General features: G+C 27.1%; 3 protein-coding genes across 4 annotated transcripts; 1 reads left to right on the forward strand and 2 right to left on the reverse strand.

The window, feature by feature from the left end:
- Positions 1-62: 62 nt before the first annotated feature.
- LOC132950641 (uncharacterized) lies at positions 63-6,797 on the reverse strand. Its single transcript, XM_061022161.1, has 5 exons — positions 6,708-6,797; positions 1,439-2,464; positions 698-766; positions 520-609; positions 63-333 (listed from the first exon to the last, which is right to left on the reverse strand). The coding sequence occupies exons 2-5, from the start codon at positions 2,426-2,428 to the stop codon at positions 274-276; spliced, it is 1,209 nt and encodes a 402-aa protein (XP_060878144.1). The 5' UTR covers positions 2,429-2,464; positions 6,708-6,797; the 3' UTR covers positions 63-273.
- A 1,714-nt stretch (positions 6,798-8,511) lies between these two features.
- LOC132951139 (large ribosomal subunit protein eL43) lies at positions 8,512-10,904 on the reverse strand. The gene is made up of 3 exons (XM_061022870.1): positions 10,751-10,904; positions 10,399-10,527; positions 8,512-8,865 (listed from the first exon to the last, which is right to left on the reverse strand). Exons 1-3 carry the CDS (start codon positions 10,751-10,753, stop codon positions 8,719-8,721), a joined length of 279 nt encoding a protein of 92 aa, XP_060878853.1. The 5' UTR covers positions 10,754-10,904; the 3' UTR covers positions 8,512-8,718.
- A 291-nt stretch (positions 10,905-11,195) lies between these two features.
- LOC132950347 (uncharacterized) lies at positions 11,196-15,661 on the forward strand. Of its 2 annotated transcripts, none has more exons than XM_061021763.1 (10): positions 11,196-11,619; positions 11,866-11,964; positions 12,041-12,145; positions 12,288-12,398; positions 12,470-12,568; positions 12,725-12,776; positions 12,923-13,041; positions 13,142-13,225; positions 13,394-13,814; positions 14,302-15,661. In XM_061021763.1, exons 1-10 carry the CDS (start codon positions 11,584-11,586, stop codon positions 14,763-14,765), a joined length of 1,590 nt encoding a protein of 529 aa, XP_060877746.1. In that variant the 5' UTR covers positions 11,196-11,583; the 3' UTR covers positions 14,766-15,661. The 2 variants fall into 2 exon arrangements, with proteins under 2 accessions (XP_060877746.1, XP_060877745.1); XM_061021762.1 differs by having other exon boundaries at positions 13,391-13,814; positions 14,302-15,657.
- Positions 15,662-15,964: the final 303 nt, after the last annotated feature.

Genomic DNA, 15,964 nt, shown 5'->3' on the forward strand with positions numbered 1-15,964 from the left:
AAAATTTTTCAAAATATTTATCATTTTGATAATATTTAATATCAAGAAATTATTAAGAAGCATCGGATTTAATTTGGTTATATTTTTTTGTAGTTTTTATTAACTATAATGTTTATTGTATTAAAAGTATTAAAAACAAAAACAATAAAATTACTCAGTTAAGAAAAAAAGTATATCATATAAACATTTAACAATAATAACATTTTGCATATTATGTGTATTTAATATAATTTTGTATAAATAGATTCATCTAAAAATGTATTCCAAATAAATTTATTTTTCAGAATGAATTTGTACTAATATTAGGATGTATGTTGACCCAGCAGCAATCGCCTATTATTAAATCAACAAAACAATATTTTACTAGTTTAGAGGTACCAATACTTAATAATATTATTGTCTGGCTAAATGTGTTCATTCCCTAATTTGATTTTTATAGGTGCAATTTGCATTCAATAAATTATATATTTATATTTGTTATTATTCGAATTATTGATATATTTCATGCTTACGGCTTACCGAAGTTATAATACTATTGTTTATAGTAAAGGTATCAAAAATGGTTAACTCCGATGGACAGATTGACAGTTGATAATAAAATAAGTGTAACTGTAAATTAAATATAAAATGTGAGTATTATACTAATACTTATACAAATATTATTGCACAATGACATATTGATACTTTAATATCTTACCTCTTCTTTCGTACTAAAATCTAAGTATCGGTTGTTCATTTCTGCTATAAGCTTTTTGATTTTAACCACCTACAATAAAAACGGATTCAATAATAAAAATATATATACACCGGTTGATTCTATAATAATCGAACCAGGGCCGTCCTTAGGGGGGGAGCAGGGCCCAGGCCCTGCAGAGCCACGCGCTTTTTATTAACATCTGGAGACCTCGCGTTTGAAAAAAGTGGTAAAATTGGTTTAAAAATTGGTATCTGCCCTGGGCCTCGCAAATCCTAAGGACGGCCCTAAATCGAACACTCATTATTTCAAAAAGTATAAATGTTTTAAAAAAAAAAATTTTACATGGTTTCTAGTATAGTTTAAAGCAACATTGAAAATAATATTTTTTACTTTTTTGAATGACAATATGCAGTATAATTTTATATTTCAAAGCAGAATATTTTTTTAAGTATTTAATACATAAAAATCGAATTTAGGACGAGTAGCTTAAGAGTTAAAAATCTTATAAGTTATAATGTATTTAACGTTTTGATGAGAGTAGTGGACTGTGGAGTAATATACAAAATCCGCAAAATGTTGGCCCACTACTCTGCTTATCAAAACTTTAAATATATATATATATCATGAACTACTAATTCTAAATTTGATTTTTATGTATCGAAATACTCATAAAATTATTATGCTATTGAAGATGAAAATTAAACTGTATGTATTTAAACTACTTTTTAGAACACGATTTACCTGTTTAGTTGCAGTGTGTGCAGTGAAAACGATGATACAAATCCTTGAAGTATATTGCAGCATCCACCCAATAAATAGAAAATTGGATCGAAATACGGGTATATAATATGCACTGTATGCCCTCGAATAAAATACTTCCGTATATATATCGAATAATGTCAATGTCGCTATGCAAATGATCGACAGACCCATTTGAAAACCAAACAAACCTTTTAGGTCATTCACAGCTTCTCGAGTTAACCAATATTTAATTCTCAAAAGTTCGATAGTGTTCGCCAATGGACTTACTTTGGCCTTTGAACAGTAAAAATCTTTTTCGTATATGATATCACACGGCGACGTAGCATCACTCCTCTTGGGCGTCATTCGGTTTACAGTAAACGGATATCGTACTCGTATATTGTAGTTGTAATAGTTCTGTTCGTCATTTATTTGAATTAACTTCTCGTGTATATCTCGAAACTTCGTGTACACCACAAAACACTGGATGGCGAAGTGCAATTCCGTGCACACCATGCTCAGGTTGTGAATGTAATAGAAAAAAAAATACGTCGTCATCAAAATGGGATTGACGTGATTATGAAATATGTAATACAATTTTAAGCCATTTATGGGTATGATAACACTCATACACAAGAAAATCACGACGAAAGAAAAATACTTGATGTGTTTCAAGGCGACGGTGTTCGTTGGTATATAAATTTCGAATCCCTCCAATGTCGTCTTATACTTTTGATATTTAAACTTGACGTTGTATGTAACGACCATTCTTGATAAACATGAAGAAATGTTCACTGTAGTACATATTATCAGCGACATAGACATTGAAAATGCTTCCGACCAGTCATCAAACTCGAGTACTACGTAGGGTGACATAATCGCCATAATTATGGCAGTGATAAATAATATAACGGAGTAAACGATTTGGCACATGTCGTTATCGTTATTCGAGTCGAAGAATATCGCACCAAAATCTTTCAAATATAACATAATTAGAGCTCACGTATACTGTATACATCCAAATACCTGAATAATATAATTTAGTACACATTACACATTAATTTCAATAACATAATATAATACCTAGGTATTTCAAAAGATTATGAATGAAAAAGAAATCACATGTGGGTGCCGCCCTCCCATATTGATGAATATTTTATTATATAGACCAATCAGTGGCGTAGCCAGGGGGTGGCCAAGGGGGCTATAGCCTCCCCCCCCCATTGACCGTGATAATCTTAGAATTTTATCGAGATTATTAAAAAAATAAAAAGTTGAAATAAAAGACATATTGTATTTGTATACTTAGCCCCCCCTTCCCCATACAAAATTCCTGGCTACGCCACTGAGACCTATGGTAACCTGGCGTGGCCCCTGCTAAAGATTTGTTTTAAAAAAAATATATATTTGTAACCAATGGCAACACTAAATAAACAAAAAATATTCCTTTTTCGTGAGCTAAAAAATATATTAATGTGTGAAATACTCTTCAGTTACCTATATAGTTATATACAGGTTGAAAATTACGTTATAAACTTATAAAGTATAAGTACCCTCCAATTGGACACTTAAGTGTCAACAAATATATTAATATATCAATTGAGTTTATAATTTTGTATACTCAATGATAAAACATTTATTTAATACTGTCCACTGTCCAGTATAGTTTTTGAGTCTATAGCTACTCAGTACTCTAACAAACTGACAGACAAACATCCGCGGTTATATATTATAATATATAGATATATTAGATATTACTTTCTTGATTTTTAATCAAGTAAGTATGGTAATTGAAATGAAAAAAGTCTGAATTTTGAAAACTTCAAGATTTTGTGTTAAATAGGAAAATAGTAAAAATGTAACTCAGTAATGATGAATAGGTGGTTAATTTAGCTAGCTTTAATATAAAATATTAATGAGAGAGATTTGATATCACGCCCAAGTTAGATTTGAATTCATAAAAACACGTGAACAGTCCCAAATTTTCTATTTTTAACTTTTCTCCTAAACTATGATAGCTAGAAAGTTGGTTGATAACTCATTAAAAAGGGATTATCAAGTAGATACTAAATGTGGAATTAAAATTTAAAAAAAAATTATTTAATTTTTCACAGATAAAAAAAAAAGTTATTTTTTGCTACATTTCATTTAACGTGGTAGATTTCTGAAACTGGAGAACGGATTTTGTTGTTTGGGGTCTTGTTAGATTCACATTGGCTAGGAGAAGTGCAGTGAAGATTTTCAGAACTTCATCTCCAATCGTTAATTCACTACAAAGCTGTAAAGCTGAAAAACTTCAAAAAACGCCCAATAAAATTTGTTTTAATTTTTTTTAATGTTCTATAGTGAATTAAATTAACTATTAAAGATAAAGTTCTGAAAATCTTCACTGCACTTCTCCTAACCAATGTGAATCTAAACAAAATCTAACAAGAACCCAAACAACGAAATCCGCTCTCCGGTTTCGGAGATCTATCTCACTAAATGAAAATGAAAATGATTTTTTGTGGGGCTGTTCACACCGACATTTGTCTGGATTCAAATTGTTATACCGCTTGGGTGTGATATCAGTTAATAAATTTCTAAAAATTAAAAATCAAGAAAGTTTACATGCCGATCCTATTACCATTAATTACCATTGGTTATAAATTCAATTAATTCGTATTTGTAATCAATGATATTACGTAATACGTATACACTATTACCATTTAGCGGCTGTTGGTTGTATAAATGATTATATTTTATTTAAAATTACTATACGTAACAGATTGTGAAAGAAAATATTACATTTTTACTTTATTCGTCTAAGTGTTACTGACCATTAAAATATTATACCAAGGTAAGAACTATAAAATAACTGAATTAAATCAATATTTCAATAAACAAACGGATAGGCACAAACATTTTTATAATTATTTCAATGTTTTGTTTGACCATTAAAAAAAATTTAGGGTACTCATTTAACCTGACTGATAGATGTCCTATGTCCATATTATACTATAACTATTTCAAATGTTTGTAATATAAAACAGGTATCAATCATTTTAAATGTCAAACATAATCGATGAAACATGATCGACCAATATATATTATTTCAATGATTTTGTTATTTACATAATAATAAGGGAACGTAATGAAATTAAATAATGTCAACAGTATATGTACAGGTATATGTTAAAAATTATAATATGTATTTTCTGGATGAGCATCCAGATATTTATATTAAATCCAGTCCAAGTAATATTAGTCCACGATTTAATAATGCACTTTTAAAATTCGGAATTTCAGATAATTTGATTTTGAATGCAATTTAAGGACTGTCCAGTGGTAGTAAGAACTAATTTATATTTTAAAAACACGAACGACTACCCTTTTTTATTGTAAATTAGCTATTAAACGATGATTTTTGAGAGCTAGCTTAATAAATCAGAAACTATTCGTTACAATGTCGGTTTGGATGCGTTAAGATTTAACGATTTAATGAACAATGATGATTAATACAGCTAGAAACAGTAAAAGAGAGCGGTTCTAGTTAGAAAATATGAAGGTTTTATCGCCACATTGCATTATTCTTAAAGCAATACAAATATAAAATAATAGGTATACTGCAATTTGAATATATTACGGATCTTCATTTTTAAACTTACAACAAATCGATTTTGTTGTAAGTTTAAAAATGAAGACTTTTAGATTCTGAACGAAGCGATGAATTTATTGATTTTACAATGATGTGTGTTTTTTTTTTATTTTTGTGTCTGTCATCATCTTTTAGGACAGTAAAAGTGCTTGGATTTTCTTCAACAGTAACTTTTCTGATAGAAAAGTGAATCTAGTTGGTACTTTGGGGGGTCAAAAGTAAAAATTTCCCAGTAGTTTTCAAAAGTGACGTGAAAAACAAAAGAAAAATTATTCGAGAAAATCGATTTTGGTTTTTGGTGTAACTCTAAAACAAATAACCGTAAGGACAGGAAATGTTGACTGAATGTTTATATTAACATTGTCTATACACCATAAAATTTTGAAAATATTTTGATTCTTTTTTGAGCTGTTTACGGACATTGTCAGTTTTCAATTTTTTTAGTTTTTTTTTCTATAAATATCAATAAAATTTTATCTGTTGAGTAAAAAAGTTTGAAAATTTAATAGAAGGCCCCTAGGTTATTGTTTCAAAGGCAGATGAAAAAAATTAAAAATCCTTAGTCACAGTTTTTATTTATAAGCATTTAAAGTTCAAATTTTGACAAAATACCGAAAAATCACGAAAGTTAGCAAATGGAAAACTTTTGGCCTTTGGACAGTACAAATCTTTTTCGTATATGATCACACAGGGCGGTGATGTGTCGTCACTAGGTACTCCTCGGAGTCGCCATCACTTGGCTTCCAGTAAACGAATATCGTACGCATAGAAAATGCTTAAAATCAATCTGAATATTTTGAAAATGACTATTTGTTATTTCTTATTGCCGAGATTATTGGCTATTGCGTATATTCAAATTATCAAATATATAATATACCTACGAAAGTGTTGAAGTTCCTACGAAATACGAATAATGATTTTTAGTAAGTTATAACAAAATAACTACCGGGTATCAATGTATCATTATTCTTCGTTTAGAATAAACTTTAAATATCCAATTTCATTAAAATTTTAACTTCAAACGTCTTTAAAAAATATTGTTGTCATATATATTTTATATTTTTTGTATTCAGTATAAGCTACTAATGGAGAACATTGTATTAGATATTGTCAGTCTTAGCTATAAAAATTGTACGTTTTATACATTTTTAACTACTATCTTGAACCTTTTCAACCTTAAATTGTTATAATAAAAAAATCGTGCTTATGTATTTTTAATAAAACTATCTAACATATTATTGTATTCAATCGAGTAAAAAACAGTTAATCGAGAAAAATAAACTGAAAATATTTTGAAAATCATATTATGTACAAATTATATAAAATTATTATATAGAATTTTGAATTTTAACCTTTAAAATTCACCAACTGTAGGTCAAATGTTCTACCAGAAACCACCCCTGAAGTTTAAAATCGAAGTATTTTATTTACCAAAAATCCGTGTACAAATACAATTAATAATGTAAAAAATACAAATGCAAAAACAATGTTACCTATGACATAGAATAATATTAGTAATTACTAGGGCACAGATTTAAAATTCATCAAAAACAAGAAAAATGCCTTTAAAAATTAAGACTTAATGGACTAATATTATAAAACTATATACGTCAAAAAAAAAATGGTACTTACCTATTAACAATTATTGTTTGTAATATTATAGAGGACGTTACATCGACATTTGTTGTCTCCGTCTTACAATATTAGTAGTGAACAGTGATGGGTAAATACGCAGTAAATATTTTTTTGGTAAATTCCCTTGTTTTACAAGTACTCGTTAGTCGTTATCACGATTTAAGATATATCTTAATCTATTTATATATTTAAAGTATATCTTAAATCGCGGTCGTTATTTTAAAAAAAAAACCCCGGAATTTTGGATAATTACTTCAAACAAAAATCATTCAATAACATTTGTTGATCTATGAACAAATATAAGCGGTGTGGTGATCCAAGTCTAAAGAACCATAATTATGTCCATAAAAATATTTTAATCAGATACATTGTTGGTGGAAAGCAGACTAGATAATTTTTTTTTTTGACAATTTATAAATTAATAAAATTAAAACATTTTAAAACCGGAAAAAAAAATACTCGATTTTGCAAAGGTAAAATACACCAGTTTTTTTTATATTTTTCAAGCATTATGGGCTTAATCTTGAATAAATATAACCAAAGCTACTCGGAAATGGTTAATATTAATAGCACAGCAAGTGATAATTCTACTATCGCAAAGCAATATAATATAGGTACTTTTATTATATGTGCTATGTGCAAGTGACAAGTATAATAGTTTATAGTATACATAATACATAAATAATTATGATATTATGGACTAGATTGTTATACCTATTAAACTATACAGGGTGATCCATTTAACGCAAGACACTTATTATACGAAAAGTAGATGGTTAAACGATAGTGTCTTACATTAAATGGATCACTCTGTACAGACTATTAACTTTAACGTATAATATATAAAAATAATATAACATGGTCATCTCACCAAGACAGTGCATAGTTAGACCTTAATATTATGTTCTTATGGCTGTAAAAAAATTTAAATATAAAAAGTATGTGATATTTTATTTTTGGAGAGAATTGTTGAGAAACATTTGTAATTATAACCTTATTAAGTATTATATATTATTTGTGTACCTGAACACACAGCAACAAGTAATAATATATCAAAAAATTGAATGTTGAAATATAACCAATGCAACAATTATTAAAACTCAACTAAAATAATTTTACAATGAACATTTTATGTCTACTACTTTTTATCATGACGTTTAACTAAATACAAATAATGTTTAGTTTAACCATTAAAACTTCAAATTGATGTCGCTAATATTTTATGAAGTATCAAGCACATAAACATCAACACTAATGTTCGACCATATTGGTGCTATTATTTTATTGATTTTATTAGAGAAGTGTTATCAATATTAAATTTCATAATAATTATCTATATATATCTATACTACATAATCGTCATTCCTCATGTTTAATACAATACAAATTGAAAGTGGAATTTTGATTTATCATCATGTGAATCAATGATGTAAAATTAAGTTTTTTTCTATACAATAAAAGCTAGTTTCCATATTTTTAGGTTAGATCAATGAAGATGTAGTATACAGTGTACATATCAGACAAAAAGAACCTACTGCTTGTTGACCTCCGCTCAAATTTGTGTTAGTTCAATATTTTTTCAAAGAAATATTGTCTATGGTCTTAAAAATATAAAAATCATTTTACAAGGATGTTCTAATTGTTTAATCTAGCGTTTCAGTCATTATATATAAATATGTTTTGGGAGCACTTATGTGAAATGGACAAATAATACTTAAATAATATCAAAGTATTTGATATTTGTAATAGAAATGTAATACCAATAGGTTTTGAAGTCAACTTTCTAAAACTGGCCAAGGTATCATTTTTGATGAGCATTTATTTACCCATTTAAATGTTTTATCTGTCCATATTATATTAATGTCAACAGCTAACTTAATAAAGAGATTATAAAGAGAATATAAGGATTGCAAATAGTTTATACAAATTCATTTAAAAGGATAAGGAAAAAAATTAACAATTTTTTTTTTTAATGTCCTTATATTAGATAATAATCAAATGTTGGAAATTACAAGTCGTTCACTTCCCTCAAACGTCTGATTGCGGATCGTACAGTAGTTGCAGCGGTTGTAGAATATACATAAGCTCCACCTGCTACAGTTCGTCTACACCTTTTGCATGACCAAATTCCTACACAAGCTCTCTTCATGGATTCCTAAAAAAAATAAATACATTTTAAACCAGTGTTAATCAACTATCATACAATTTTAAAACAAACTCAGTAGATTTTGTGAAAACTGAGATTTACCCTTAGACCATATACTATGGACAGAGCTACTGGCTTAATCTGAAGCCAACATAACTAAGGGGAATATGTACAAATGCACATGATTAACATTATGCATTCATGTAAACGATTGGTACAACTGTTATCATGCGCAATAGAAATCAGTCACATTGCGACTCGTCTCTATGATGTCGTCAACACTACTACGCGTTTATAATGCAGTAGCTCTATCCATAGTATATGATCTAAGGATTTACCAAATTAGACAAATAAATGATTACAGTCATCCGCTATTAAGAAGTAAATATATTATTTTTTTATAATGCTAACATTGTACTTATATTTAAAAAGAAGAATATTGTTTATTATATTTTGCGTGAATACCAATTAATTACAAACTAAAAATTATAAAACATAGCTTCAATCCCATGTTTATAAGTTATGAGCGTCTAAACCACTAGTTCTCAACCTACAGTCCATGAGCTGGTATAATAAACATAATAATAAGATGTACATTTTATAACAGTAATTCACATTGAATTGTTAATAATTTTAATCTTTTACCTAAAATTTATCAATTATAAACATTATAGGCCTGCTATAAGGAATTATATTGTTTTTTGTTTATTTATAATCTAAAATGCATGAAATAATAAAATGATTCTTGTTTGTAAGAAAAATAATGACTAAAATTGAGGTGGTCCCTGACGCATCGAAAGTTCTGTAAGTGGTCCGTAGTGTCAAAGAGTTGTAAGGAACCACTGATTTAAACTATAAATTATTACAATTTAAAAATGCTTACAAATCTTAATTAAATAACAATAAAAATTTCGTATAAAGCCAACGTAGGGACACAGGTAATGTTCAAAGATTAAAGTTTGATAATAGCTGAATTCTACTGCTAAACATACATTTACTATATTGCGTTTGGGTCAGAGAGAAAACAAATGGTGCGCAGACATCCATAATACTGAATAAAATGTTGTTCAGTAAACTATCATTTAATTGCTAAATAAATATTTATGATTTAAATTAGGTATACAAACACTTATCAGTTTGACAGCTAAACAAAATATTATTTTAATATTTTAATTTATAAGAAATAGGTAATAATGTAAATTATTGTATTGTAAGTATTAAATATCCAGTATCCACTAGCCATAAATTATAATATATCAAGTCCTTTTAATTAATTTCAATAGATACATGGTAAATATAACAAAACGTATATATATAAAATATAAAAACAAATGACTCAAATATTTTATGGAAAAAGTACAATCATATTAAAATGAAAATTGAGTAATTTATTTAGTTTTTACAGAAGATTGCTTTAAATTAAAACAAACGTTTAATTTTTACTTAAAAACGAATCATTTCAACTGGTCACACGACTAGGTAGTTCCTATTAACTTTTTCAATATCGATTAAATACTTTAATAATGTAATAAATATCCTTACTTTTCCACAGAACGAACAGGTATATTTGCTGTGCTGGGTGATTTCAATTTTCTTCACCATCTTACGTAGCGAGGCACCATATCGGGTACCATATTTACCTACAATTCCTACTTTCTTTGTACGTTTGGCCTGTAAAAATAAAATAATTTATTAATAAGAAACATACTAATGAAATAATAAAATTGTATTATAACCATAGTTGTATTTTGTCTGGTTCAATTACAAACAAATACAAGTCAAACAAGGAAAAAATCCTAAAACATCACAAACACTGAAAATGCATATTTTTCGATACAGAGGTGTATTATGTATTAGTTGAACGATTATTCAGATAAATTTGGATTAAACTTACCATTTTGACGGCGGTGAAATCCTTTTTCGATTACAAGTAAATAAATTAATAAAACAAGTAACACTAACAAGAAGAGTCAGCTTAGGAAAAAGAAATTTAGTGATTGTACGTTTTGTGAGGTTAAAAACATTTTTACAGTGGTGCCAAGGAGTGACGAAACATACATATAATACTTCAAATAAATGATTATAATTTATTTTTGTTTTTATATTCCTACTTATGACTTTTTTCAATTTATTAAAATACTTATAACCATAAACTTTTAATTAATATAATTGGTTGACCGTTGGGTAAAAATGTAATTAATTATTAATTATCGTAATCTCACAGAATAACAGAAAGTGGTGTAACTGTTTTTGTGGACTAGATAATACATTATCATTTTTTTACGCTTATCATAACCGTTATCAAATTCGTTTAATCACGAGTTAACAATAATATTTTTGAAATGTTAATAATGAAGAAAATAATAAATTTAATTATTTAGACTTTATCGACAATAATACAATATCGTGGTCTGGGTATCTACTATCTGAAAAATTACAACTTACAAAATATGAACTAACTTTAAAAGTATATATCTAAGAAACAGATACTTGCTGTTAAAACGAAAACATTTTAAATTGTGTAGAATGTGAAGAAAATTGAAGTGTACAGTACATGAACCAACAGTAGTTCACTATAGTTCATTAAATAATTAATTTTTAGTGTTTTGTACGATAAAAGGATAAAATTCTAAGTAATGTACAATATACTAATACATTTGAAATCAATTTTTTTTTCAATTGCCAGTAAAATGTGATAATTTTGTGTAGCAGTGAAAAATATTTAACATGTTTGAACTTGAAGATTTTGATTTAGAAGATGAAGTAAATTTATTTTATTCTTTTATAACTATATTATAACAATTATTGTTTGTGATTGAAATTGAACATGGTTTTCATTTTAAAACTTGTTAGTTATTGTAAGAAGAGAATAGACATTTCATTTATAAATGTAATTATTTATAAATTACAATTGTCATAAAGTGTATATCATATAATATTATGGTGTTAGTTATAATAACTATACGACTCACATTAAAAATAACCTATCAGTATCTATTTTTTTTTTAGGTATTTCTTAATACCCAGATGCCTCCATTCACTGGTACATCACCATTAAAATCATTAAATTCAAATCCTGTTACTTCAAATTTTGAAGATGATGATGAAGTATAATAACTTTTATTTAAGTACATTTTTGATTTAATTATTTAGTACTAACATATTATATTTGATTATATTTCAGATATTCTTAAGTGTATCAAATTCAGTTTTTGAATTGGAATCTTCACACTCTGAAAATATTGAATTAAAAAATAAAACAACAAAAGAACAAAATAAAAATAATGATGTGAGTGTAATTTATAATATAAATTTATATTTTATTAATATTGAGATTATAATGTTGGTACATTTTGGTTAAAAAGAAAACCAAAAGAATAGTGAGTTTCAACAAATATGTTTTATGCAACTTTATTTTATTTATTTTAAAGAATTCACAAAATATGCTTGAAACCCAATCTAAATCAGAAATTACAAAACCATTTATTGAAAGTCAGCCAAATAAATTAAATTTTGATGATGATTTTGATTCTGACGATGAAGTAATATATTAAATATTTTATAAGTAGTATCGTATTTTGTGTTATTTATTTTTAAACCATTTATATTTCAGAGTTTTTTCAACACATCCAATATAGTCCAAGGCCCTAGGAGTCCATTACAGGACAATGACCGTACAGTTAAATTTGATTTTAATGATGATCATAATGAGGTTTTATTCTATAAACAATTTATTAGTATACATAAATCATTAATATTTAATGTTTTAATTATATTTAATTTGATATTATTACCCTTAAATTACAATCGCAAAAATCAATATTTTTTAAAATTTATAAATTAAAATTCATTATATTGTTTATTTTAGGTTTCTATTGCCAATTCTGAAATTTACCAGATAAAATCTTCAAACATAAAAAGTAAATTTACAAGATCTTAAGTTTACATATTTTTATTTTTTTTATTTAACATCATAAATTATAAATATTCATTTTAATTAAGACTTTTGCATTTATTATAATACATATTATATTCAATTGTCTATACATAAATTGTCTTTTTTCAGGTTTTAATAAATCAAATTGCAATAGTCATCTTAATACGACTATTACTAGTGTAAAAATAATGACTCCAAAAAGTACATCTAGAAAATTTCCTGGACCTGCTGGTCTTCTTTCAGAAAATGTAAATACATAATAGTTTTATTTACAGTTAAAAATTTGTTTATTACCTTCAAATTACTTATTTGAAGTACCTACACAGTTTCCCTTAATTTTATTTTCAGGAAGATCTTTATTCCGAAGATCCTTCAAACTTGGAATCTTTGGATAGGTCAATTAACATTAGCGATAATGATAACAGAGAAGAGGTAATTGCCCTCGAAATTTTTAAATAATAATATATAGTCAAAATATGAACCTTTTTTATTCTATTTAAGTACAATAAAATTTAGGATATTAGTCTCATACATAATATTTTATGTATAATATACTACATTTCATGTTTTATTAATTTTGGTTTGATTTTTACTTAGAAGTTGTGCACTCAAGCAAATGACTCGTCTTTTTCTTCATCACCATATCAACAATTCCTATCAGATTTTTTCACCACTGATGTTGATACTTTGTTAGATAAATTTAATGTGGCATGGATAAAACAGAAACTGCTTCCATACACTGCGTCTGGTCGTTTTTTCACGGATAAAATACCTTTTTTTGTTTCTGTTTTAAAAGAAATTGATTGTTTATCACCAGATCCAACAGTTCTACTTGCTGACAAAACAGGACATATCAGAGGAACAATTCATAGAGCTGTTTGGAACCAATTTAGCAGTCAATTAAAGCTAGGGGCTGTTTTAGTATTATCCAATGTTGGTGTATCATGTCAAAAAATACTCAAAGGATTTACACTAAATATTACTAGTGATCATTTAGTTGCCATTTACAGTTATTCTTCTGGTATGAATGGCATTAATAATTTATATTATGAGGATGCCACACCCGCATGTGTTGCCTCCGTCTTACACACGTAAGACATAGACAAAACGCATTTATGCAGTCTGAGTAGAACTTGCTCAATTTTGGTGTTAGAATAAAAATACCTATTAGAAAATTAAAAGATGACTATATTTTGGAGTGCAAGACAATGAGTTTATAAAAAAATTTAATTTTTTAAAAATGTTGGAATTTTTGCTATTTCTAAATGTTATAATGAACATTTATTGGATATAATGGAAAAAAACTTACCCTCAGAAATATTGTCACAATTCAATTTCATAATAGGTATTTTTACTTTAGAACCAAAATGGAGAGAGTTTTACTCATTCTGCGTAAACTTGTTTGTTTATGTCATACGTGTGTAAGACACAGATAACGCATGCAAGTGTGTCATCATCTTAAGAAATACTAATGTACTAATTGGAAATAATTATGAATGTAATTTTAGAGGATGTTGAAGAAGTAATTGTGACTCGAACAACAGATATGACAAATGAAGAAATAGTTAATGGAGCCAAACAATGGAATGCATTTAACGTGGAAGCTTTTAAGAAAAATTCTCATTCAGTGAATATTAAGAGTCGGATGAATGTGCTTAATAATTTAAAATTACACAACATTTCGACCGATCATAGTTCTCAACCATCAAATGCAAACTACCAAAACACAAATAATACTCCTAGCCAATCAACACCTGTTAAAAGTTTTTTCAGACCAAAAACTCCTATAGCTCATAATTTATTCAAAAGTGTTCCTACCGTTTCTAGTAGTTTTCCAGAAGAACCACCTACCAAACGGACGAGAAATGAATTTGAACCTGAAGATCAATATTCAAACAATGAAATCTCTATTATTCAAAATATTTTTGAAGGAATTGATGAAGATGAAATGTTTAATGATTTTTGTTGTTAAAGTCCATCTTGAGCTTCAAAGTTACTTTATTTCAAAGGTGCTTTTTAATTTAATTTGATTGTAGTTTGTAAAAGTTTTTTTTTGTTTTGTAATTAAATCTTATTGTTAGTGATAACAGTCTATTTCCACTGTTGATTTCATAATTTATTGTAAGCTACATTATTCTTCATGTCTACAGTCTACATCTTTGATGAATGATTTTTCTACTTTATAATAATATTAAACCAAATAATGATTGAAAGTAAATTAAATTGTTTCAATTTTACTTAAGATTCCTATATTTTTTGTGTTTTCAATGTGATGTTGTATACAATAATTTAGAGTTTCGTCGATGGTGGAACATTCATTTTTAGATTTTCTTAGCCCTGGCTTAGCAAACTCGGATGTACCTGATTGATTTTTTATTCCAATTTTAATATTTATACTAATAACACCTCTGTCCTATGTTGATTTTAACAAAATAATTGTCCAATGCTTTGTTTCTATGTTATATCTACAAATACCACATGAGTTTTAAGATCATATTATATTTCATTTTTAATATTATTTATTGCTGAAATGTGTTAAATTTTAATTTTGAATAGTATTTTATCAACGACATTTGGTAATTTGCAGCACTACATAGTGCAAACTGCAAACACTATTATTCTTTATATGGCGCATTTAAATTATCGTACTCCACAGTATTAAGTATTTACTTTGGGTTTATATTTGTTCTTTACAAATGTACATAATACGGTGGAGAACCAGATTATCTTGTCATATTGTTCTATTGTACAATATCATATTATGTACTTAAAATACTATGGCTTGTAAGTACAATAGGCAAGTTGTGTTAGGTGTACGTTGACTGAGAAAGTCCAATACATTTTTTTAAAAAAAAGTGGTGCCCCTTATAACTATTATACATGTAAGTTAGGTTATATAATTTTATGTTTAGTATTTAAAGTCTTATGGAGATGTGCAAAAACACTTAAATATTTGTAAAGGCACTTGTTGGTTTCAACATTCTAGACTACCTGTTTTAAAAAAAATGTAATTTGTTGGGATCAAATTAGCTGACATCTGTACAATTATACAAAAGCAAATATTGACATTTAGCACAAGAACTGTTGATTGGAACAATAATTAATTACCTATGTGAGATTTTTACTAAAGCTACATAATAAGGGAATCGATCGTTCCTGCGGTGTTGCAGG

Source organism: Metopolophium dirhodum, chromosome 8, assembly GCF_019925205.1.
Source record: "Metopolophium dirhodum isolate CAU chromosome 8, ASM1992520v1, whole genome shotgun sequence".
Taxonomy (NCBI): Eukaryota; Metazoa; Arthropoda; class Insecta; order Hemiptera; family Aphididae; genus Metopolophium; species Metopolophium dirhodum.